The 26312-nt window shown below is 36.0% G+C and overlaps 1 protein-coding gene and 1 pseudogene across 1 annotated transcript in view; one reads left to right on the top strand and one right to left on the bottom strand.

The window, feature by feature from the left end:
- The window catches only part of LOC129749584 (putative mediator of RNA polymerase II transcription subunit 26), a 139624-nt gene extending 120527 nt beyond the window's left edge, over positions 1 to 19097 (top strand). The window contains exons 13-15 of the mRNA XM_055744608.1: positions 1155 to 1358; positions 1429 to 1520; positions 16836 to 19097. Of these exons, the coding sequence (XP_055600583.1) occupies positions 1155 to 1358; positions 1429 to 1520; positions 16836 to 17030 (491 nt within the window). The 3' untranslated portion in view covers positions 17031 to 19097. The remainder of the gene's footprint in view (positions 1 to 1154; positions 1359 to 1428; positions 1521 to 16835) is intronic.
- On the bottom strand, positions 19093 to 20496 carry LOC129742198 (uncharacterized; annotated as a pseudogene).
- Between the last annotated feature and the right edge of the window lie 5816 nt (positions 20497 to 26312).

Raw genomic sequence — 26312 nt, 5'->3', positions numbered from 1 at the left:
AGCCTCTACGTTTATTACTACATATGTTTTGTTATCAGTCGGAAATCAACTCAATGGGAAAGAGTCCACTCTAAGCAGATGCATCATATAAACTCAAGATAAAGAGTCCACTTTTCGCAGATTTTCGATACTTGATATATAGTTGGTCTGGACTCTTTAGAAGTCCAGGTTCAGATCTAGATCAGTGCAAGTAGATAGAAGCATTAGACACCCACATCTACTAGATGACCAGCCAGCGACGGTTGGTGAAATTTCCTAGAAGGATTTGTCAAATTGTTTCCAGAACAGCTTAAAGTCGTCTCTTTAAACCACTGGCCGTTTTGAGTAGAATTCACTCTCTTACTAAGGCAACAGATAAATGATGGTCAGTCTCGAGGGTTATTGGACTTAGTTGCCCCTTTACGACATGGGTCAGTGTTCTCAAGGTAATGCCGTGAACCATCTAAGAAATCAGCTGTGCTTCTTGCCATTGTTCAAATGTTATGACTGCAAGCTGACTAGCACGTTAGTTCCCGATCTTTGCAAAGGAGGAGTGACCTTCGTTTACAAGACTTCACCAATGAAATCTAAAAATACAAGTAATTGTCCATGTCCTAAGATGCGAGGTGACAAAAGGAGTCAAGTTGGGATTTCACAACCATGGAGAACTACGGTACCTCTCAGTCGTTATTCCTAGCACCTCGAGGTCTTTTTCCGCTGATGGTACTACTTCCTTGAAAAAGAAGGTAATGACATTTGGAGAATAAGGGTGAAATTGACTCTCGTAACTAATATTTGGTCCTTCGAGCCGGATACTGCGTCCTCATCGTGAGTCCAACGTCAACAATTTGGCTTATAAGGCCCTGATTCCTCAATATCTCAATATCGAAAAGCAGTGTTGAAAACTGAGTGTATCTGCTATAGATCTTTTTTGATAAGGACTCCAGAATAAATAGGATAACCACGAGAAGGAGAACGTTATGACTTCTTTTGGCGTTACTATAATTGTCGTCCAAAGAAATTTATGCCCCCAACGAATGATGAATGAATAGGGATCAAAGGGAGTCAGGGGTTACTGGAAAAAATAGTCAACATTATTAGTCGTATTTCTTCAATAAGCTTCTATCCAAAAGACTGAGTTTAATATTAATCCTTTTCTCTGTTCCCCCTTCCAGGTTACGGCAGCAATTTCACCGACTGGACCTCATTCGATCCGGCCATCGTTTCCTTCCGTCAGTTTTCATTCATGAACGGACAACAGGGCAACCAGCAGCAACAGCAGCAGCAACAACAACAGCAGCCAAACGATCTTTTCCTTTCGGCACAACAGCAGCAACAAAACCAACTGAATCTAACCAACCTTCAGCAAGCGGGACAAGGTAATTGTAATCAATTATTTTCGTCTTAAAAGCACACCTCTTACTAATTCTGATCTCGATTCTCCGGCAGGATTCGGACATCATGGCATTAACTTGCCGTCGAGCATCCTGAATCAGCAACAACAAGCGCAGCAGCAACAGCAGGGCAACCCCCAAGCACAGGTAAAATATGAAGACTTTTTCCACCATCACCATCAGTTGCAGCAACAGCAGAACAACAACAACCAGTTTCAGGATCCACAACAGCAGAAAAACACCCTTAACAATTATCTCGCCCAGCTCAGATATCACATGCTGTCGTCGTAAATTGTCGTTGTTGTAATTGGCACAGTGTGGATTGCGCGGAGATTGCATCCACCTTCTATTTTTTGTTTGGAAAATTGTTTTCACATTTTTGTTCGGCAGCTGCTGCACCGTAGATTCGAGAATGCACGATCCAAGTCTCAGTCACATAGCACCTTGAAAAAAGAGCCCAATCAGCACATCAACCATTATAAGTAATCATGTTATCTAGCCCTTGAATGGCGTCGTCGAACGAAAAACTTTTTTTTTTCGGAAACGCAATGAGTAAAGAAATATTGAATCGAAAGGAAAATAATTAACTCTACTATGATTGATGCCCCCTTAAATGTGTCGCCGCACACAAATGCGCAAACAAACGCACCTTGAAACACTTAAAAAATGTATTTAGTAGTGATGGCAAATGGGAAAACGTGAAAAAATGGCAATGCAAATCACCTAGCTACAAACGATTAATCGGAATAAATTGTATCGATCGAATTGAAAACACAACGTTGAAACAATGAAATAATTTTCTTCAATCCCATAGTCTACTAGTATGTTTTGATGTAGAATGTCCGCTTTTCTCGTCCTGGTAGTATTCCTTTCTAATTCGGAACAATTTCAAGTGGGTGGACTTATCTCGATTGTTGGTTTCACTTTGAGCAATGACGAGGGTCTATCTGAAGATTTTAGCTGTTATTTTACGAAGAACCCTCAGATAATCTCATCCGAATTGTTGTTGGTAAGAAAATGTTTGAAATTCGCCACGGTATAGTTTTCAACTTTGTCATCCTAAAGTGATGACACTCGATCACAAATTCGATTGGTTACCTACTTGTTCTGTTTCACATCGGCAAGAATTCTGAATGATTCAATGAAGGTCACTTAGAAAGGTAAGCACCGATTTTTTTTTTCGCTAACTTATTTTGTGTGTTCCATAAGTTTTGATTTTGAATTTTTCTTATTTAATTCCGAGTGGTGAGACCCAAACGTTTAAAGTAGTGAGAACCTAGAAAATGGCATAAGATCGATGAACAATTTTTTAAAACGAAAATTGCAGCAGATCATGATTTTTAAGCTAGATATCTAAAGCAAAATTAAGCTCAAGTCAAAATATCGAATTCTTATCTAAATTAAATCTTTTGTTCTTGTACACTTAACTTATTCAACTCCTATTATAACAATTAGTAACATAAGTGAGATAATCTGAGATTACCATTCCTTTTAAATGTTTCCTGAATTTAGGGATTTGCTAAACTTTGTCCACTGTATTAAGTCAGCTCGAAGCTTGTAGGTTTTATTAGTAGGTGATATAATTCTATTAACACTTAAAAGCCTAGGTCGGAAAAAGATGGCCTTCCCAACTCAAATATCATTAGCAATTTTCTTGGCAAATTTCGCCACTTTCTTATAGTATCGAGTTTGAATTTGCTGACCATTTAATAACAATAAATTTCATAAATTTGAACTATGTTATAAAATGTGGCGGCTTTTTAATGTCACTGTTCTGCCTTCATATGTCTAAATTCATCAAGACAAAATGGTTATAAAATTTGTATTTGCTTCAACAAGTGAGCTTCTAAATTCTTCATTTTCTTTCGAACTTCATTGGGATGACAAGACGTTGGGCCTTTGAATGTTAAAAGAAAAGTCGTGTTTGTGTTTATTAACAAAGAATTTGTTGTTTTTGACTCACAACCTAATTTTTTCTTACAGTTTTGTTAGAATTGTGTGAATTTTAGTTAATTTTTCACAAGACTGCCAACGAAAATTTATTTTCGTTTTTTTTTTTATTTTATTTTTTTTATTTTATTTATTTTTTGTCTTTATTAGAGAGACTTTTAGTCTTTGGCTGGTTCGTCTCTTATTTTAGTTTTTTTTTTTAATATTTTGAAGCATCTTGTTGTATTGTTAGTAAAAATACAAGTGGTTACCCTAAAAGTTGTCCTGTTAGAGTTGTGTACATATTTCTTAAAAAGTTAGTATCTTCCAGGTTTGTTTAATAACAAGACGAAATCCAAATAACAGATTTTTTTTTATCGGTTTGTATTGGAATAGTTGCTGCTTCATGCTACAAGCTTCTTAATTATTGCTTAAATATTTGATTTGAATATAATAATTTTGGGTGTATATATCTAACAAAATACCAAGCAGGTAATTAAATACATTTTTAGTTAGTGCACTTTTAATGTTCAACTGCAGCATTTCTTGTTGAGTTTAAAATTTAATTAAACTAAGCTTTTTCAATTGAGAAACACTTTCAAATCGAACCGCTTTAAGTGGTTTGCTCTTCGATGTCCAAAAGCGTATACAACTGCACCATGATGCTTGCGATGTGTGTTTTAATCTCTTTAAAATGTAAAATAATAAGTCCAACACAAATTTGGTCCTAGTCAAAGATTATTAGTACAGATTAGATGATGATAGGCATTATGAATGCGGTTAAACCGCTTGCCAAGCAGTTTGAAAGTGGCTGGATTGAATCTCAGTTGTTAGAAAACTTGCTAAACCTTCAACCTGTTAACTTGCTAAACCTTCATTAGAACTTGGGATGACAAAAACCACCGACGAAGGTTGGACATTTGTAGATATCTTTTGAGAAAATGTGCTTTATGAATTTTATGGAAATTTTTCAAATAGTTTCATCAATTAATCTTTGAAAAAGAGGAGATATGTTTTTTCGCCCAAACGGCATTGTTAAGAACTCATGTTGTAGATTTCTCCGCATATAAAGCATCCCAGCAAACATGAAATCGTACCAGAAATGATAGCTTAAGCAGTTTACATTGGTGTTGCGAATCGCAATACCATTCCGATAGGTACGAATAAGGTGTCGGATAATGCACAGTTGGTGTAGTTTTCGTCGCTTTAGAAATTTATTGCCTCAACTTTGGTAGATATTGATTAGACATTTTTTTCGATTTTTATACGATCGTTCTATAATGTATATTGAACATATATCAAAACAGCATAAGAATATAGCCACAAAAATGTTTGCTGCGATCTGCTCAAACTAACCATATAGTTTGTAAATTTTCTTTTCGTGTTCATTCAAGTACTCTACTTGATGTTGACATACATCTTTTTACATTTGCGATAATTTTAATGTTCAATTCAATCGAGCACGCGTCAGAAGTATTTTTTAATTTAAAACTGATTGAAATATTCCAAGATCTTGTTCTTCTTGAAAAGCCCGAACTCTGTAACCAGTCTTGGATGGCTACGGATCTCTATAATCTTTAACTAGGCTTAAATGCAGCTGTTTCCCTGGAGTTCCCCGTACTTAATCAAGTTGTTTGTCACATTTTATCTGAAGATCAACACGGGTTTATGAAAATGAAGATTTATGATCAATTAAGCACGCTTCGAATAAAGTAATTTGGCTTGATAAACGTCAACAATTTGATGCTGGAGCTCTGAAGCACGGGTTTCGATAAAGTTCCATACGAAGTTTCTCGAACTACTTTCGGGCACGAACTGTATGTTGTGGGCGATATATTTTTCGACCAACTGAGCAACGCGCAACTCAACAGCTTTTTAAATCAAATGTGAATTTTCTTCAATTTTTTTATCGACGATCTTAAGAGATTTCTGTGCCCTTAAAAAACGTCGATTTACTTCTAAGTTGGGATAAATATTGGAAAAAGAACCGATTTCCATGCCCAGTGCGAAAAATGAATTCTTGCGAATCCCGTTCGGCCTAAAAAATGCCCCTGCGTTTTTTTTGCCTCCCAATAGATTTATCATATTTACTTCGAACTTTGACCTTTGAAATTCGAACACAGACTACCAACGACTTACCTTCAAGATCCCTAGATGTATTTTCGAAAGCATGTTTTCCTTCCTTTAGCAGATCTCCACACTAGTAGCCGATGATCGAAGTAGGTACTCATTTACAAATTCGTTCAGAATTTATTTGGTAGTTGTTTTGACGAGTTAGATGGAGTTGAATTCATCGACAGAAAAACAACTTCAGTTGTTTAATGATCCGAGCGATGGCAGAACACATTTAATCGCCAACGTGCTACTAGAGACATCATATTTTGTGTATATATATGGCCATTAATGGTATCGATTGTAAGAAGCCGTGCATAGCAATCGGTACAATAAGCGAATGATACTAAATGGCACTGGTTCGGGTAACTTCCCAAGCAACCAGAATTCCCTTAAAAAGGTTCCATAGAAGCTTAATCAGATCGCGTTTGTGTCTGAAAAGAATGCTAATCAGCCCAAAATTTAAGTTCTTGAAGCTACTTTCAAGTTCGTTTAGGTGGCTGTAGAGAACGCTATTCAGCTTCTAAGAGAATGTCACGAAACTTCTACGCGCCGAAAAAAAATCCGATTGACAGATTGCTCTGACAACCAGATGTCAGATTGCTAGGTTGCCGGTCTATCATGGTCTATCTCATGGGTTTTGATTATATTGTTTTGATTACAAAAGCTACATACGCCTAGAGAATTGAACCGCTGCTCTCTAGGTTGTAATGCAACTCACCAGCCTCTCGACCAATCCAGCAATGAACTATTGCCACAGTAATAATTAGTATTTAAACTTAATGTCATTTGAGATGATTGAATGGGTTGGTCAATAGATTGCATATTATTTCGTTTTCAGGTCTTTCAGAACACCATATAAATAATTAAACAAAAATTCTCATCATCAAAAATTTATTCGAATATCTTAACATTTATAAGAAAAGTTCGAAAAAATCTTGAATTCCATTTGTAAATATCAGTACAGATATAAACAAAACAAATACCATAACAAGAAATTGACAGACATTTTTGACATGTCGGTTAGAATCCCCATATAGGTTCTTTAAAACACCTTCAAGTACCTTAACCCTTTCCTTCCCATGGTAGCACAGGTGATCCACAACTTTGCACAGCTCGCATCTGAACTGGGCGCTTTGGATCAACACCATTTTTTCACCGAATGTGTAGATATGAGTGAACAAACATTGCACAAAATTAGAAGAAAATCGGTTCGCTAGGTTTTGCTTGGGAGATCAAAAGCTGCAAAAAAGTCGGATTTTTTTCGAATTTAAATCAAGTCGTCATTTGTTGCTCAATAACTTGACAAGTTTTCATAATTTCCTTCAAATAAAAATACTGACGTGTAGAAGGTTGCTTATGCAAGCAGAATTAAATTATGGTTTACTTAGATTTCAACTAAAACATATAAATTTTTGAGTAAGTAAAGTGGATCACTGGTGATACACTGGGAACAAAACGTACTTTTCTTCTTGGGAAGCTTCTTATCAATACTCAAGAAAATCATTTCGTCAACAATTAAATCGCTTCAGGATAGTTATTTCATCTGCTTAAATGACCACAAGTCTCTAAATATTTGTAAGGAATCGAGATTTTCTCGAAAAACGGCATGTTTTGTTTCCCTTGCTCAAAGTGTCATGGCGGCCAATTGTTCAAGGCAAAAATGAACATTTCAGATATTTCAATAAATAGACTATCGAGGGGTGTGTATACCAAAGAAGTTTTTCATCAAATAGGATCGTTTTAGTTTGTGATCAATGAAGTGATGAAATTTCATGTTTTTTGCAATTATTTCCTGTTTTTCATTTGCACCCTATGTGTTGTTATCTTCCCAATGGAGCACATATGATCCACCTCAAAACCCAAATTTATCAAATGGATCATTAAAGTAGGCTTAAATTATGCATCTTTTGTTCTAGAACTTTAGCTGTAAATCAATATTTCTATTTTTGAAACGTGAAAAACCTCGTGGGAAGGAAAGGGTTAATGGTGCGTTTTAGAATGTTACGCGAACGTTATCGACCTTCTTTAAAGAAGTTTCATTAAAAGCGCTTAGAAGTTCCGTTATCGATAGTTTAACCTTTCAAAGGGCGATGGAAGTTTCTGAGTAACTTTTACGCGACAAGAGTCACCTGAAGTTCCCGTAAAACATTTTTTCAGCCAAATGTGAACATCGGAGTTCCATCTTTAGGTAAAAACGCGATTTTTGGTGGCTTGGGTTACTAACTTACTCTTTGGTACTCAAGTGGTCTTGGTGAGACAAAAAAACAAGAAATAAGCTTTATAAACAGTTTTTATGAACTAAATGCGAACATTGTTACAATGTCGTTTGACACGAATGCCAAAACATTGGCAATAAAAAAAACAGTTTTTACACAATTTCTGGATTTTAAGAGCATTTGAAACAATTGATCGGTTATTGCTGATAGATGTACTATTGAGAGATGCTATCAATGATATGGTTATTAACAGGTTTAAAAATTATTTGGATTACAGAAAGCAAAAAACAAAATTTGTTTCATCTTACTCGCGATACAGAGAAAATAGCTTACGTGTCCCTCAAGGAAGTGTCTTAGGTCCATTGTTATTTATACTGTACATCATTGACACGAAACGATGCTTACAGTACGCTCGTCTTAAGCTATTTGCGGATGATTCTGTCTCCTACTAGAATATAAATGACTAAGAGCTTGTTATTCAAAAAGAGAAAATTGTGTCTGAATCTCAATAAAGCCAACTGGATGATCTTTGGCAACCGCAAAATCGGAGAGTTAAATACCTAGGAGTAAAAATAGATTAAAAGGTCCAATTTCACAGCTCACATCGACTGCACTATTAAGAAGATTGCCATGAAATATGAAGTACTTTGTCGGATAAGCAGATAAATATATGACTTTTGGGTCAAGAATTATCTACTTGAAATCTGTCACTATGCCACACTTTGATTATTGCGCTACAATATTCATGCATCAGATACGCAGACAAAGTGGCTGCAAAGAATACAACGAAAACTACACCAATTGCGCGCTATCTGACATCTTATTCGTACCTATCGGAACAATTCAAGAGAGCGCAAGAATTTGCTCTCATAGCCTCTCGTTGCCTACGACAATATTTTCCAGATCTGTCATTGGTCTCTATTACTCAACTCTAGAGCAAAATCATTTCAAAGTTTTCGAACTTGGCGGCATTACTAGCATATCCGATTAAAACTGACTTCGGACGATATTTTATACAATCTTTTCATTATGCGGTTGGAATTGCGATTCGCCACACTATTGTAAACGACTTAAGTTATCATTTCTGATACAATTTCATGTTTGCTGAGTAACGCAAGATGTTACAAAGGAGATAGTGTCCAGTTAGCTTCTCGCCCAAAAACCTTAAAAGCCAATTGCGGCGACTGTTGCATGCCATATGGTGGTCTTCTCTTGATGGACTACTTTCTACGGAAGCTAGGTAATGGAAGACCACGGTCCGGAAGTGCTGTTAAAAGGGAAAAATCGGTCCAGACGATAGTGAAGCGGAATTCACTAAGATCAATCTAGAAACTGAATTAGAAAGCTAATATTTTTAAATTTTTCCATGCAACGATCGGTCAAAGATGACTTAAATGCTTCATCGAAGGCAAAAGCAAAGTGGCATTCGATAACAGAAAGAATTAAAGCACTGCGACTTGAGCGCTCGATACGATTCCTATCTAAGTTGAAGAAAAAGAATCTGACCGTCGTGTTTCCAGACGAGAAACTTTTTGCCATTGATCTGGTGCTCAATTCACGTAAGGATCGGTATATTTCACCCCTTAAAGCTAAGAATTTTCCTGAGAATGAATGATATTGATTAGACATTTTTTTCGATTTTTATACGATCGTTCTATAATGTATATTGAACATATATCAAAACAGCATAAGAATATAGCCACAAAAATGTTTGCTGCGATCTGCTCAAACTAACCATATAGTTTGTAAATTTTCTTTTCGTGTTCATTCAAGTACTCTACTTGATGTTGACATACATCTTTTTACATTTGCGATAATTTTAATGTTCAATTCAATCGAGCACGCGTCAGAAGTATTTTTTAATTTAAAACTGATTGAAATATTCCAAGATCTTGTTCTTCTTGAAAAGCCCGAACTCTGTAACCAGTCTTGGATGGCTACGGATCTCTATAATCTTTAACTAGGCTTAAATGCAGCTGTTTCCCTGGAGTTCCCCGTACTTAATCAAGTTGTTTGTCACATTTTATCTGAAGATCAACACGGGTTTATGAAAATGAAGATTTATGATCAATTAAGCACGCTTCGAATAAAGTAATTTGGCTTGATAAACGTCAACAATTTGATGCTGGAGCTCTGAAGCACGGGTTTCGATAAAGTTCCATACGAAGTTTCTCGAACTACTTTCGGGCACGAACTGTATGTTGTGGGCGATATATTTTTCGACCAACTGAGCAACGCGCAACTCAACAGCTTTTTAAATCAAATGTGAATTTTCTTCAATTTTTTTATCGACGATCTTAAGAGATTTCTGTGCCCTTAAAAAACGTCGATTTACTTCTAAGTTGGGATAAATATTGGAAAAAGAACCGATTTCCATGCCCAGTGCGAAAAATGAATTCTTGCGAATCCCGTTCGGCCTAAAAAATGCCCCTGCGTTTTTTTTGCCTCCCAATAGATTTATCATATTTACTTCGAACTTTGACCTTTGAAATTCGAACACAGACTACCAACGACTTACCTTCAAGATCCCTAGATGTATTTTCGAAAGCATGTTTTCCTTCCTTTAGCAGATCTCCACACTAGTAGCCGATGATCGAAGTAGGTACTCATTTACAAATTCGTTCAGAATTTATTTGGTAGTTGTTTTGACGAGTTAGATGGAGTTGAATTCATCGACAGAAAAACAACTTCAGTTGTTTAATGATCCGAGCGATGGCAGAACACATTTAATCGCCAACGTGCTACTAGAGACATCATATTTTGTGTATATATATGGCCATTAATGGTATCGATTGTAAGAAGCCGTGCATAGCAATCGGTACAATAAGCGAATGATACTAAATGGCACTGGTTCGGGTAACTTCCCAAGCAACCAGAATTCCCTTAAAAAGGTTCCATAGAAGCTTAATCAGATCGCGTTTGTGTCTGAAAAGAATGCTAATCAGCCCAAAATTTAAGTTCTTGAAGCTACTTTCAAGTTCGTTTAGGTGGCTGTAGAGAACGCTATTCAGCTTCTAAGAGAATGTCACGAAACTTCTACGCGCCGAAAAAAAATCCGATTGACAGATTGCTCTGACAACCAGATGTCAGATTGCTAGGTTGCCGGTCTATCATGGTCTATCTCATGGGTTTTGATTATATTGTTTTGATTACAAAAGCTACATACGCCTAGAGAATTGAACCGCTGCTCTCTAGGTTGTAATGCAACTCACCAGCCTCTCGACCAATCCAGCAATGAACTATTGCCACAGTAATAATTAGTATTTAAACTTAATGTCATTTGAGATGATTGAATGGGTTGGTCAATAGATTGCATATTATTTCGTTTTCAGGTCTTTCAGAACACCATATAAATAATTAAACAAAAATTCTCATCATCAAAAATTTATTCGAATATCTTAACATTTATAAGAAAAGTTCGAAAAAATCTTGAATTCCATTTGTAAATATCAGTACAGATATAAACAAAACAAATACCATAACAAGAAATTGACAGACATTTTTGACATGTCGGTTAGAATCCCCATATAGGTTCTTTAAAACACCTTCAAGTACCTTAACCCTTTCCTTCCCATGGTAGCACAGGTGATCCACAACTTTGCACAGCTCGCATCTGAACTGGGCGCTTTGGATCAACACCATTTTTTCACCGAATGTGTAGATATGAGTGAACAAACATTGCACAAAATTAGAAGAAAATCGGTTCGCTAGGTTTTGCTTGGGAGATCAAAAGCTGCAAAAAAGTCGGATTTTTTTCGAATTTAAATCAAGTCGTCATTTGTTGCTCAATAACTTGACAAGTTTTCATAATTTCCTTCAAATAAAAATACTGACGTGTAGAAGGTTGCTTATGCAAGCAGAATTAAATTATGGTTTACTTAGATTTCAACTAAAACATATAAATTTTTGAGTAAGTAAAGTGGATCACTGGTGATACACTGGGAACAAAACGTACTTTTCTTCTTGGGAAGCTTCTTATCAATACTCAAGAAAATCATTTCGTCAACAATTAAATCGCTTCAGGATAGTTATTTCATCTGCTTAAATGACCACAAGTCTCTAAATATTTGTAAGGAATCGAGATTTTCTCGAAAAACGGCATGTTTTGTTTCCCTTGCTCAAAGTGTCATGGCGGCCAATTGTTCAAGGCAAAAATGAACATTTCAGATATTTCAATAAATAGACTATCGAGGGGTGTGTATACCAAAGAAGTTTTTCATCAAATAGGATCGTTTTAGTTTGTGATCAATGAAGTGATGAAATTTCATGTTTTTTGCAATTATTTCCTGTTTTTCATTTGCACCCTATGTGTTGTTATCTTCCCAATGGAGCACATATGATCCACCTCAAAACCCAAATTTATCAAATGGATCATTAAAGTAGGCTTAAATTATGCATCTTTTGTTCTAGAACTTTAGCTGTAAATCAATATTTCTATTTTTGAAACGTGAAAAACCTCGTGGGAAGGAAAGGGTTAATGGTGCGTTTTAGAATGTTACGCGAACGTTATCGACCTTCTTTAAAGAAGTTTCATTAAAAGCGCTTAGAAGTTCCGTTATCGATAGTTTAACCTTTCAAAGGGCGATGGAAGTTTCTGAGTAACTTTTACGCGACAAGAGTCACCTGAAGTTCCCGTAAAACATTTTTTCAGCCAAATGTGAACATCGGAGTTCCATCTTTAGGTAAAAACGCGATTTTTGGTGGCTTGGGTTACTAACTTACTCTTTGGTACTCAAGTGGTCTTGGTGAGACAAAAAAACAAGAAATAAGCTTTATAAACAGTTTTTATGAACTAAATGCGAACATTGTTACAATGTCGTTTGACACGAATGCCAAAACATTGGCAATAAAAAAAACAGTTTTTACACAATTTCTGGATTTTAAGAGCATTTGAAACAATTGATCGGTTATTGCTGATAGATGTACTATTGAGAGATGCTATCAATGATATGGTTATTAACAGGTTTAAAAATTATTTGGATTACAGAAAGCAAAAAACAAAATTTGTTTCATCTTACTCGCGATACAGAGAAAATAGCTTACGTGTCCCTCAAGGAAGTGTCTTAGGTCCATTGTTATTTATACTGTACATCATTGACACGAAACGATGCTTACAGTACGCTCGTCTTAAGCTATTTGCGGATGATTCTGTCTCCTACTAGAATATAAATGACTAAGAGCTTGTTATTCAAAAAGAGAAAATTGTGTCTGAATCTCAATAAAGCCAACTGGATGATCTTTGGCAACCGCAAAATCGGAGAGTTAAATACCTAGGAGTAAAAATAGATTAAAAGGTCCAATTTCACAGCTCACATCGACTGCACTATTAAGAAGATTGCCATGAAATATGAAGTACTTTGTCGGATAAGCAGATAAATATATGACTTTTGGGTCAAGAATTATCTACTTGAAATCTGTCACTATGCCACACTTTGATTATTGCGCTACAATATTCATGCATCAGATACGCAGACAAAGTGGCTGCAAAGAATACAACGAAAACTACACCAATTGCGCGCTATCTGACATCTTATTCGTACCTATCGGAACAATTCAAGAGAGCGCAAGAATTTGCTCTCATAGCCTCTCGTTGCCTACGACAATATTTTCCAGATCTGTCATTGGTCTCTATTACTCAACTCTAGAGCAAAATCATTTCAAAGTTTTCGAACTTGGCGGCATTACTAGCATATCCGATTAAAACTGACTTCGGACGATATTTTATACAATCTTTTCATTATGCGGTTGGAATTGCGATTCGCCACACTATTGTAAACGACTTAAGTTATCATTTCTGATACAATTTCATGTTTGCTGAGTAACGCAAGATGTTACAAAGGAGATAGTGTCCAGTTAGCTTCTCGCCCAAAAACCTTAAAAGCCAATTGCGGCGACTGTTGCATGCCATATGGTGGTCTTCTCTTGATGGACTACTTTCTACGGAAGCTAGGTAATGGAAGACCACGGTCCGGAAGTGCTGTTAAAAGGGAAAAATCGGTCCAGACGATAGTGAAGCGGAATTCACTAAGATCAATCTAGAAACTGAATTAGAAAGCTAATATTTTTAAATTTTTCCATGGAACGATCGGTCAAAGATGACTTAAATGCTTCATCGAAGGCAAAAGCAAAGTGGCATTCGATAACAGAAAGAATTAAAGCACTGCGACTTGAGCGCTCGATACGATTCCTATCTAAGTTGAAGAAAAAGAATCTGACCGTCGTGTTTCCAGACGAGAAACTTTTTGCCATTGATCTGGTGCTCAATTCACGTAAGGATCGGTATATTTCACCCCTTAAAGCTAAGAATTTTCCTGAGAATGTGAAATTCAAGTTTATTTCCAAGCATTCCACCGCAATCATGGTATTTGAAGCAGTTGCTTCGAATAGATTGAAGATATCTCCTGTTTTCATAAAAGCTTGAGTAAGAGTTGATACTGGAGTCTACATGGACATTTCGAAGAACCCGGTGCTTCCGTAGCTTCGGAACTTCAGTGAACTCGAGAATTTAATACCTCGAAACGAACCTAAACCTGTCTGGAGGACCAGTCTGGCCTCCGAGCAGTCCGGATTTGAAACCCACCGACTATTTGACATGGACTTATGATCAAGCTATGGTCTGTGGTTTCCCTCAAACAAGTGTCGATTCTCTGAAGGCTTCCATCTCTGAGGAGTGGGCTTCAATGTCAGAGGCTTGTATTCCGATGGTATGCTTCCGATTCAGATTTCGCCTGAAGAGAGTAGTTGAGACCGAAAGTGGACACATCGAGTTATTATTTCCTAATATGTTTATCCACAGGTCTAATAGACTGCCCCAAATTTGTATGGAAAATTTCAAGCTTGTGAAACGTTATGCGCTGCAGGCTTAAATGGCTGCAGGCTGATCCTAGGCCTAGTACAAGGTCTCATGTCAAATTTGGGCCAGATCGGATCACGGTAAGAGGTCGCTCAACGAGCCTAAAGTTTGTATGGGATTTTTTGACATTTTGTTCGGGAGGAAAACGAAAATCCAGTTTTTCATGAATAACTTTGGTTCCCTTCGGCCGATTTCTTTTGAAAACGGGTCTTCTTAAAGCCTAAACTATGACAAATATTTCATCCGAAGACTGCATTTCAATTCGACGTATGATAAAAAAGTTATTTAACTTCAAAAAATGGGGTAACTTTTTTCAGGGTGATATTCATCACTGTTAATGCTGCATCAAAATGTTCGAAGTAGTGAATCTCATTAATAGTAATGAATATCACCCTTAAAATAGATAAGGTACACCGGGGTAAGTGTGGACGCGGGGTAAGTGTGGACGGCTATTAAAACAATACTGTGCACTATTTTTTCAAACTTTTAATGCAGAATATTCAATTTACTTGTAATCTATCCAATGACTGTGAAAAAGATACGATTCAGACAATAACGTATTTTTGCAGCGACTTTTTTCGAATTTTCTCTTTTCAACTACGATATCGAGTTGATGTGCATCTTTTTCAATGGCAAATTTCTCGTAAACTAGCTGGCTCTCGATGAAAAACTCTACATTGAAACAATCCTTACATTCCAAATAACCAGTTAGGAAATAAAAAGGGCGGTTAAAAATGAAGAAAAAAGAGTTTATTTACAAAAAACTATAATTTTTGTCTCCAACCCCTGCCTGGGGTAAGTGTGGACGGCTTTAAAAAGACTTGATGTTTACACATTTTTTCAATTTTCTGTCCTTCATCCTTCATGAATTGTATTATTTGGCTATATTTAGCTTTCGGATCATGGAAAGTTGGGTAAAATACTTGTTTGTTCCGTGTTTTTGATAAAATCGGATCTCGTGTGTTTCAACATAAATTACACACAATAATTATTGAAAGGTGCCTTAATTATAGTATGATGAAATTTTTTTCAAAGTTTTGGACTGTTCGAGAAAAAAAATTACGTATTAAACCATGAAAACACAATTTTTTTTTAAAATTTCCTGAGAAATCAAAGGGATAATCTACCGTCCACACTTACCCCATAAAGCGGGGTAAGTGGAGACACCAGCAGTCCATTACAATTTACGTGATAACTTTTCTCGCTTTGCTTCTATCGAGCTCATCTCTTCAGCGTTTGTAAACAACATGTTCTGCATCACATTGAATGAATTTTATAAAAATTGCTCCACTGCTGATTTTCTAATGATTTTTTAAAGTTGAACTATACGAAAAACCGTCCACACTTACCCCGGTGTACCTTAACTGTTTTTTGAAGCTTACCTAATAACTTTTATGTCTTAACTTGAATCGAAATGTAGTTTTCGGATGAAACATTTTTCATAGTTTAAGCTTTAGGAAAAACCGTTTTCAAAAGAAATCGGCCGAAGGGGACCAAAGTTATTCATGAAAAACTGGATTTTCGTGTTCCACCCGAACAAAATGTCAAAAAATCACATACAAACTTTGGGCACGTTGAGCGACCTCTTCCCGTGATCTGATCTGGCACAAATTTGGCATGAGACCTTGTACTAGGCCTAGGATCAATTTAAGCCTGCAGCGCATAACTTTTTCAAATGTCGGGTCATTTTGGGCACTCTAATGCCTAAATATATGGTTTTTTTTTTAAATCATGTTGATGTCAAGAAAAGTGTCTTTGAACCTTGATGACCATTTTTTGACATTTTTTATCTGTCATACTGTAGATAGTTTACTTTCAAAGTTTTCGAAATCTGAAACGGCTCTTTCCAAATATCGCGGGTACATTCTTTAAACCGATCGTCAATCGCACATACTCGTATTACTCATACTTATTGATTCCGCTTATTCCGATATGAATCGCCTATAACTATCGAAACATGAGTTCAACTTTGCAGCTTTAAAAGCTTTCTTCATTCTTTCTTGGTTGTTTAGCATATTTTTGTTTCGTCTTCTATATTTTTAAAATCATTGTAAATTCGAAAAGTTGGATTGCCTACACTAAAACTTCACAGGTGCATTCTTTTCTCCAAACGTCACGTGTGTAAACTCATTTTTCCATTGTTGGTGGCAAACGTTATATTTTCGAGACAAATTGTGGAATTCGAAGGTCATGTTTAGTAACGAGAAACATGTGTGGCCTTTGTCCGCTTCAAAGGTGTTCAAACGTGTGAATTCAATGAAGCCTGTCACCTCCATTCTCAATCGTCAAAAACCAAGCCCAACGCATCAACCAAGTCTCAATTTGCTCAACTTTTGCTCTCCCTTGCAGGTCAACTTCCCAACCTGGCTCACCAGCGAACAGAGCGCCTACATGAACAGCCTGACGGCCGGGGGTGCCGGATTCGGTCTAGGCGGAAACATTCCTATGCCGCCGGGTTTCCAGGCGGCTGCGGCAGCAGCAGCAGCAGCACAGGCGGCGGCGGCGGTCAACAAACAGAAACACGCCGAACTGAGCATCAACTAAATCGACTAAATTTTTTCTTTCCCTCCACCCGTTGTCGTTTGTAGTCACCACCATGAATAACCATTGAAATTTAATCAGGCCCCCCCAGCCTAAGCCCCGCTGATTCCTTTCGGAGGTGTTGATGATTGGATAGAAACCAAGCCATCCGTACGCAGCAGAACGATGAAAACAGCTGATTGTAACTAGATTTTCACGCCTTCTCCTTAACTGTGATCAAAGCTTTAATTTTCTTTTCTAAATTGGATAAGCCTCAGATTATTTCGAGTTATTAAAATTTATATTTCAAAGAATTATTGCAGCAGTGCGAGTAGGGTGTTATTCACTCAATCGGAAGCATTTGGAAGAATGAATCGAACGTTGCCGAATGATGAGATTTTGAACTCAAAAATGCATTCTTAAGATAAAAACTAAGAAACTGAGCATCCAAAACTCAGAAACAAAGTGCACATCTAGGGAAAAATGCCGTTTCCACCAGTAATGGGGAATATGAATTCTTGCAAATGTCGTTTGGCCTAAAAAATTCTCCAGCGATGTTTCAAAGAGCCATTGATCTTTGGAGAGTACATCGGTAGATTTGGAGTGTTATCAAATATTTTAATTAAATTTTATTCAAATTAAAAACTCCGAGATTCTTATAAATCATCTATTTGAACATTTTTGGTTTTCTTAAACTTTAAAAAAAAATGTAATTTATTCTCAATCTAACAAATTTTCAATATTTTATCTCTCGGTTACTTTCGTATAGAATTCGATTCAAATCGATCTAAAAGTTCATCGATTGATGAGTCTTCGTCTTTTGAGGAGGAGCAAGCAAGCAAGCGAACTACTTTATCGTAAAGTATGTGGAAAAGTTAACATGAGACAGATTTAGATTTCATTCTCCCATCAATCGTGTTCAATTTTTTGAACCGGTACTTGATTGGAAGGAGGAAGTCTTTCTAGGATGGATTTTTATTTTTGATTTTATTTTCGTTTTTAAATGCCTTCTTCAAAAACTTATGTTTTTTTTCTTTGAATTTTCACCGATCTATAATAGTTTTTATTCTAGATTTTGGTCCCTAACTATTGTCTGAAGCATTCAAAACCAACAATCAGCAGAACTTTCGGGGAAAAGGCAGCTTTATTTGATAGTGAATTCAAACTCCAAAAACTTCAACATATTTTTGAAAAATTATTCAAAATTTTATAACAATAAACTAAAATAATCACAAGAAACATCAATATTGAAACTAAAAACAAAACTGCTTAAATGAAGCGATAAAAATCAATCTTTCCTCTGCATGGTATATGATTCACAAACGAAAAACTACAACTAAAAAATCAACATAACATGAAAAAACAATTGTATTGCCCTATATTATTCACTTATTATTATAACAATTATACGATTATTCAACCAAACAGTTATCCCAAAACAACAATTCATAAGATCGAAAATGGCGAGAAGTGAGGAAAATGGAAATCGAACGAACAACAAATGTGTTGCATTTGAAAGAATTCAACCGACAACAAATTGTTATCAGTTGATTTTAGTTGAATGCAACATTAAATTTAATTGGATTATCCCTTTTTCCTCCCCTTGTTGAAAAAATAAATATTCATGAATGAAAAACAACTACAAAAGTTCATCCTTATGGAACAAAATAAAAAATACAATACTTCAGTTTCTGTTGCTAATGCCGCTGTATGAATGTTAAACTGAAGAAAAAAAAACACAAAATCGACACTCGAAGCTGTTGATTACATAGGAAAATGAGGAAAGTTAAGCTGAGCAAATGATGCTGATGTCAGTTTGTTCATGAAGAAAAAGTGAAAGAAGAAATGATGCTGCTTAGAAAAATCTTACAAAGGAAGATAGAAAGTTGATGAGATGTCAATGAGACAGTGAAGATGCTAGTAGACAATGGTGAAGAAGCGAGATAGGGTTGCAGACAGATGCACACGAAAAAGAAGAAATATGTGAAAGACGACGATATAAAACAATACCGATCAAAAACGGAAACCTATAAATGAGGGGCACGTATGGGTGTCGTATGAAAATATTACGGAAAATGCAAGAATATTAAACGATTATGTTTTGTTTTCGGTGGTGATGTATCACAGTTCTTGAACTCTTTGAATTTTCTAAACTTAAAATGACAAGAAGGATTTTTTTAAGAATTTTTATTCAAACAACGATTGATATCCTTTCCAGCAAACCATGACCGTAAGGGCATTCTTTATACCTTTGGGAGCAATCTTTCCCACTGGCTCCGTACTTTTGGGCTTCCCTGTAAGACGCATCTATTTCGTCAGATTCATAAGGTCTGAAAGTAAAAAACGGAAAATGGAAATACAATAAGCATGGTTCTTCCTAGCCTTAGAAGATTTTAAATTCCAAAACTTTGCAACCAGAAACTATCACTTTCCGGGTCTGCAGCTATACCTAGTCATTGTAATCAAAGGTTTTCTTTTTGAAAATTTGCGGGTGCATGTTCTTGTCCGAATGGCATTTGCATACATGTATATTTTGCTCCGTTTAAAATTAATAAGATTGGAACAAATTTGAAACTCTTCTTTTGTCACTTTGAGTTGAAGCATCACTTGGGAAAGAGAATTTAAAAAATGCAAATTTTTACTAAATCGGAACACATTGAACGAAAGCTTGCATGCAACAAACTTGTATGGAATTTACATTGCACAAATCGATAACGAGAGTTTGAAGAGAAAATTTGAAAATAATCTCATTACAATTATCATCTTCTACAGTTCGTCTTTGTACACTTTAACTGTTTGAATTTGTTTGCCCTCATCTTCATTTATTTTCCATTCAGGTTTTTTTTTTTGGAAAACTCCAAGGTGGGAGTTACTAAAGAAGAATTTTTTATTTGTTCCGACCTAAAATGTGTTGATACATGTGATTTGTTCACCTCCATTCAAGCGTACGATGTGAATCTTCAGTGTTCAAAACCCCGAAAATAACTCAACTCGAATTAATTAGAAAACTTTCCAACCCAACTTTGACTCACGTGAATATCACATCGATCAGCTCCCCTATCATTCCGTTATGCCCGAGCGGCGTTTCGGCTACTTCACAAACGGTGCGCAGCATACATTCCCGGCCTTTGCTGCCATAGTTATTTAAAATCGCTTCCAATATCCGGAACAACTGGACCCTACTGTTGTCAACAACGTACTCGTCATTCAGCCGATTCTTGAAGTAACTGTCCGGCAGGGGCCAAATTATTTTGGCCGGAATCGCGAAATTTGCCTGAATGTTCAGCGCTAAATTGAGCAATCGCATCAGCTTATGAGCAAATCGGGTCGGAAAAACGCCTCCAAGCACGATTTTTGCCGTTCCGCCATTCGGAATGAAGGTGAGCCATCGTTTGGCTCTTTCGTGAACCTCCTCGGTGTCGGTGCAGTTACTCCCCAGACACAGACTCAGCAATGTTACAAAAATCACAAATAGGAAGAACCAACGCATATTGTAAATTGATTTTAAACAGAAGTAAAATGTAAACTTTTTCAGTGCCTGATCAAGTGGATACTAACTTACTATCTGAGAAAAAGCGATCGAAACCAACGATGAATATCAATCGGGATTAAGCAAAATTAATTTCACTTTCAATGGAGCATTTAGCATCGTGATGCTTTCCAAACGAAAACAATATCGCCCAAATTGAAGTGTTAATTTACGAAAGTTTGGGTCGATGGCCAACGTATCGAAGGCCGCGAAGAAAAGTTTCATGGTCATTGAGATTATGAGATTTACAGAAGGTTTGATGTGGTAGGTATAATCCAAGTTGAGCACAGTTGGCAAACATCATTATTAAAAATACATCGAGCTGCAATGACCCATTCCGAGCGTTTAGTAATCAAAGAGCAATAGTGGGCACTTGTAAACTTTTCAAAGGTAATTTTTAAGCTTAATTTTCCTTCAAATCATATACAGTTTTCTTTTTCTCCTGTATTGAAATTTATAGATATGAGAAAAAATGTACTGCATTAACCATCTGCATGAACTTGCAGCATAATTTTGTTCAAAATTCTACTAGTTATTTCTTTAAAATCTACTGCAAAATAAAGGATTAACACAAAATTATTGCGAAAATGTCATGCCAATTTTCATATCATGTTCAGAATCAAACCAAAATTTTAGAGTAGATTTATATATACTGAAAAAATCAAAAGAAAGGTTAATCGATGGAATCTTAAGTGTAAAATTTGAAACCGTCCTTAGACATCGAAACAAAGTCCTTAGATTTTTTTTTGTTTCGATTACCATAGTCGTTTTACCATTTTTATGGCATTCGCGACTTTATCAACGTTGCAGTTGGCGGATCGTTATTGAAAAACTCATCCGGTACAACTGTGTTTACTCTTGGGCTCGAACTCGCGGACATCGGCTCAGAAGACAACAGACTTGCCAACTCAGCTATATCACAAGCCCAAAGTCCTTAGATGATTTTTCCATTTTGTTTTAATTGTTGTTTCGAACTGTTATTTTTTCTATTTGTTAATTTAGTTAGGGCTAGCTGACCCGGTGTGCTATGCTACACCTTCCAAAATTTATTAAAATTTGTGGTTCCTAGTTATTCAACTTTTCATTTTGTTGCACGAAATTTTAAATTCAATTTAAAAATTATTGTGTTTCATCGAAATAAATATGCAACTTTTTTATTTTAAAAACTTAATTTTTTTTTAAATCCGTGTTTCAATCCTTTTTATGACTCTTCATCAGTTTATAACTTATGCCCAAATATTTTATTTATATATGAATCTTCGCTGCCCCTTTTTAATATGGAGTGGGTCCCAAACTTTCATAGAACATTATATGAATCAAAATAACGGCAAGGGTCATTTATTTCACCCATTTGTTCTCGAATTATTATACAAATTGTGAGAGTGACCCCCTTGCCCATTCCTATATCCCTTATGGAAGGAAGGGGGGTCTCATAACATCAGAAAAAAAAACACTTCTTATATACAAATACGATCCCATGTCATATATGGCTCCCATCTCTGTAATTTCTCGAAATATTCAAAAAATGAATGACCCTCTCTCCACTTAACATATAAGATAGGAGGACCTCAAACCATCGAAAAATTATTGCCCGTACACAAATATGCTCCCTTGCAAATTTGGTTCCATTTTCTTGATTAGTTATCGAAATATTAAAAAAAAAATGTATGAGTGACCCACTTCCCACTTTTTATCATTCCACTGAATGTAGGGAGGGGTTTTTAATCATCGGAGAAACATTTCTTTTGTTCGAATACCTTCTCATGCCAAATTTGGTTTCGTTTGCTTTATTAGTTGTCAAGTTATGCTATAAAATTTGTATCGGAGCCCCTCTTTCAACCTATCTTCTACCTGGAAGGTGGGGATCAAGATCAAACATTCCGTATATTTAAATACACTCCCATGCTAAATTCTGATCCATTTGCTCGATGGTATGTTTGTTCCCAAGTCATATTTGTTTCCATTTGTTAGATAAGTTAAATAATTGTTGAATAATGCGAAACAATCGTATGTGCCGTCTTCTCTAACTGTATCCCCAATTGAAGGAGAAAGAAGTTCAAAAAAAGGAAATAACCATTATACGTATCCTAATGCTTTCCCATGCCAAAGTTTTCTCCATTTGCTCGATTAGTTCTCGAGTTGTGCGAAAAAATATAAAGGACACCTCCCCCCCTCCCCAAGCAACCAAAAGTTCGAATATCACTTAAGGAACGAACTAATAAGTTCATATATAGCTGTACAAAAGTTCTGTGGAACTTTTTTGCTGTTCAAAATGCTTTTTCGAGTTCCATGGAACTTCATACTTTATCAAGTTCAGCCAATACTCAAAAAAAGCTTTAAAGTACTGTTTTGGTTACTGTTTCTACTTTTTGGGAACTTTAAAGTTTGTATGAAGAAAAACAATCTACTTGTTACGTACTTCTCATTTTTTCAAAATCAAGTAGCTATCAAAGGGTTGCAAGTCTTTTTGTACAGCTCAATAGTTCGTAAAAAGTCTCTGTTGTACTATTTTGTAAACTTGAAAGTTTTTAATCAGTCCCAACGGGCGTTCAAAAGCAACTTCGTATTATAGAAACTTTAAAGCAGATTTAAAGGCTAAAATCTACTTTTTTCGAACTTCAACACGTGTTTGCATAAATAAACACATCGTTACTTGGGAAACAACTATATGAAGTACACATTTAGTTCCGGAAGAACTTTTTAACAGCTTGAAAGTGGGAATTAAGTAGAAATAAAGAACCCGAAAGTCGTTTTAAAGAAAATCATCACATCGAGTAAAATCGTTGCCTACTCATGATGTTCATATAGGGCAACAAGTATGGATCTCGACTTTCAAGCTGTGAGCTCGGGTTCGAGGCTTGGTAAGAACATGGTTTTTAAATGTAATGTGAGTTAGTAACAAATATAGTTGATTAATATGAATCAAAATAGCAGACTTGAGAAGGCAATTGAAGGAGCGGAAGAGTAATTTTTTCGATTTTTTATGCTGCTTATAAAGTGGATTTTGAAGCTGGTTAGAAGTTGTTTGACGATTTATGCGAACTTTTTGTCAACTTTAAAGTTCGTTTAACTACTTAAAAATTGAGCTGAAAAGAAGTTATATTAGCATACTCGATTAAGCTGATCAAACCTGATAGAGGAATGTTATCCGAACTTTTGGTTGCTTGGGTCTCCTTCCACTCACCCCACTGGAAGTAGGCAGTAGTACCAAATATTCACAGAAACATTCCTTGTGCTCAAATTCCCTCCGGAGCCAAATTTCGTTCCATTTGCTGGGTAAATTCCCGTGTGATGAAACAAATTGTATGGGAGCGCCCTCCACTGAGATCCGTTGATCCGTTTCAAGAAGATAGCTGGTATTTTTAAGCTTAGCTGTCGCCTTCAAAATGGCTACGTCATCGAATGGGATACGGCTTATAGAAGAATCCAGTTGCTCGGAGGAAATGGATCCCGTTGTGACGCTAGAAAATTTCTCAGCAAAGAGATTGCATATTTCAAGATCGGTGTTCGCTGTATGGTCGTTCAAAAACATTTGAGACGGAAGGCCGGATTCTTTTCGGATAGTTCTGGTAGCAACGCCTACTGTTTTTTTTACGCCGTGTTCAGCTTGCGGTATTCTTCTTTTGTGCAGAGGGACTTGTGCTTGCTGAAGTTTCGAAGAGCACGGTTTTTTGCCGTGATCAGTTGTCGCAGTTTATTAGTGACCCAGGGAGCTCGTGGGTTGGAGGGTAAGTTACGTTTCGGAACATGGCGGTATTTTACATCTATAGTTCAGTATATTTGAAAAAGTCGCAGAGGCTGCATCGGGATTAGACATATCGAGCTCGTTCTCCCATTCGATAGAATCCAGGACGAGTGAGATAGCTTCGTAGTTGACGTGTTTGGAAGCATGTTCGGATTTGAAAATTTTGAACCAACTGGGACGTATCTTGTGTGATTTTTCAAGGAAATCCAATGAAGGCTGTTTGAGCCACCGCACGCTATGAAAAGTAGAGTTATGGCTGTTTTACCCTCAATTCCTCTACTTTTCAATTATTTCAGAAAAAAGCATGTTCAGACTTGAAAATTTTGAACCAAATGGGACGTATCTTATGTGATTTTTGATGAGAAATTCAACAAAGCCTATTTGAGCCACCGCACGATTTTAAAACTGTAGTTTTGGCTGTTTTATCTTCAATTCCTTAACATTTTTCAAATAGTCAGGAGAAGCATGTTCGGACTTGGAAATTTTGAACCAAATGTGACTTTTCTTTTGTGTTTTTTCAGGAATCCAATGAAGGCTGTTTGAACCAACACACGCTTTAGAAAATGGAGTTATGGATGTTTTACCCTCAATTAAACTACATTTTTCAATTATTTAGGAAAAAAAGCATGTTCGAACTTGAATTTTTAAAAATAAATGGTACGTATCTTGTGTGATATTTTGCGAGGAATCCAACGAAGGCTTTTTGAACCGCCGCACATATTGGAAACAGGAGTTATGGCTGTTTACCCTCAATTTCCCAACGTGTTTCAATCAATTCAGAAATTGGAGGCTAAAACAGCCATAACTCCATTTTCTAATCTGTGCGGTAGCTCAAAAAGGCTTCATTGGGTTCCTCGGAAAAAATCACACAAGATACTGTAGAGAATATTGGAGATAAATAAATAAGAATTGAATAATTAGGAGATATTATTGAGCAACTTTTGAATATATGTACATATAAATATATATTTATAGATAACTAGCTGATTTAACCCGACCTTGCTCGGGTTCACATAAAATATAAAGCGAAATGAGTCGTTTGACTTTTTGAAATTTTGAAAGCTTTTTGTTCATCATCATAACAAATTGGACCATGTTTGGCCACGTGAGCTTTGTATGTTTTGTTAGTCTTCTTAAAGTTTTAATTGGGATTATAAGCAAAGTTTATCCTTTTCATATTATTGAATAACTAATAGTTTTTAGTTTTGCTTATAAAAATTTGAACTAATTTCCGTTGAATGCTTATTCATTCTATCACGAAAAACATTTCAATGTAAAGTTGTCAGGTTGCCCGGATTTATCCAGATTTGCTAGAACATTTGACTCAAAATTTGAGGTAAGTCTGGTCCGGCCCGGTTTCCCGGATTTTGTTGCAAAAAGCCCGGATTTAACCACATCATTTTTAAAACGTAACATAAACTGAGATTCAATTATTTTAATTTTTCATTTTCAAATAGAAGTTCTAAATGGCAAGTTTTAGAAAAAATCATGACACGTGTTTGGAAGCTTAATATACAATTTAGAATCTGCTGATGTGGATTGTTAAAAAAAAATATTGCAAGTATATTTGTCGTTATTTTTACTGAATAAATCCGCGGTTTTGACCAAGTTTGCCGGATGTTTCCAGGATATCGGTTTGAACATTTTGAAATCAAATGCTGGATTTGGCCAGGTTTCTCGATAAAATTGGCTGGATTTGTCCGGTCCCGATACGGCAATTCTGGCAACCTTATTTTACACCCACCATTTTTCAGGAAGCTTGAATTGAATTACCATTTTTTTATCAAATGATATCATTTTTTATCTTTTCCATGGGTTATCTAGTGAAAATTCCATGTATTTAGCTTGTAAACACATGTTAACGACTTCTTTTCAAGATCTCCCCGTAGAATGTAATTCCCATTTAAGTTTTAGTTTGTACTTAGAAATTTCTAAATAGATTTCCGCTGAATCCTTATAAAAAACTTCCTTTGCATGTTTTCATGTGCTTTTTATGTTCTCTCATAGTTGGATGGTACAATTGAACACATCG

This window comes from Uranotaenia lowii, chromosome 2, assembly GCF_029784155.1.
Source record: "Uranotaenia lowii strain MFRU-FL chromosome 2, ASM2978415v1, whole genome shotgun sequence".
Taxonomy (NCBI): domain Eukaryota; kingdom Metazoa; phylum Arthropoda; class Insecta; order Diptera; family Culicidae; genus Uranotaenia; species Uranotaenia lowii.
Note: the sequence above shows the minus strand (reverse complement) of the source record. Positions and strands in the feature narration are given on the sequence as shown.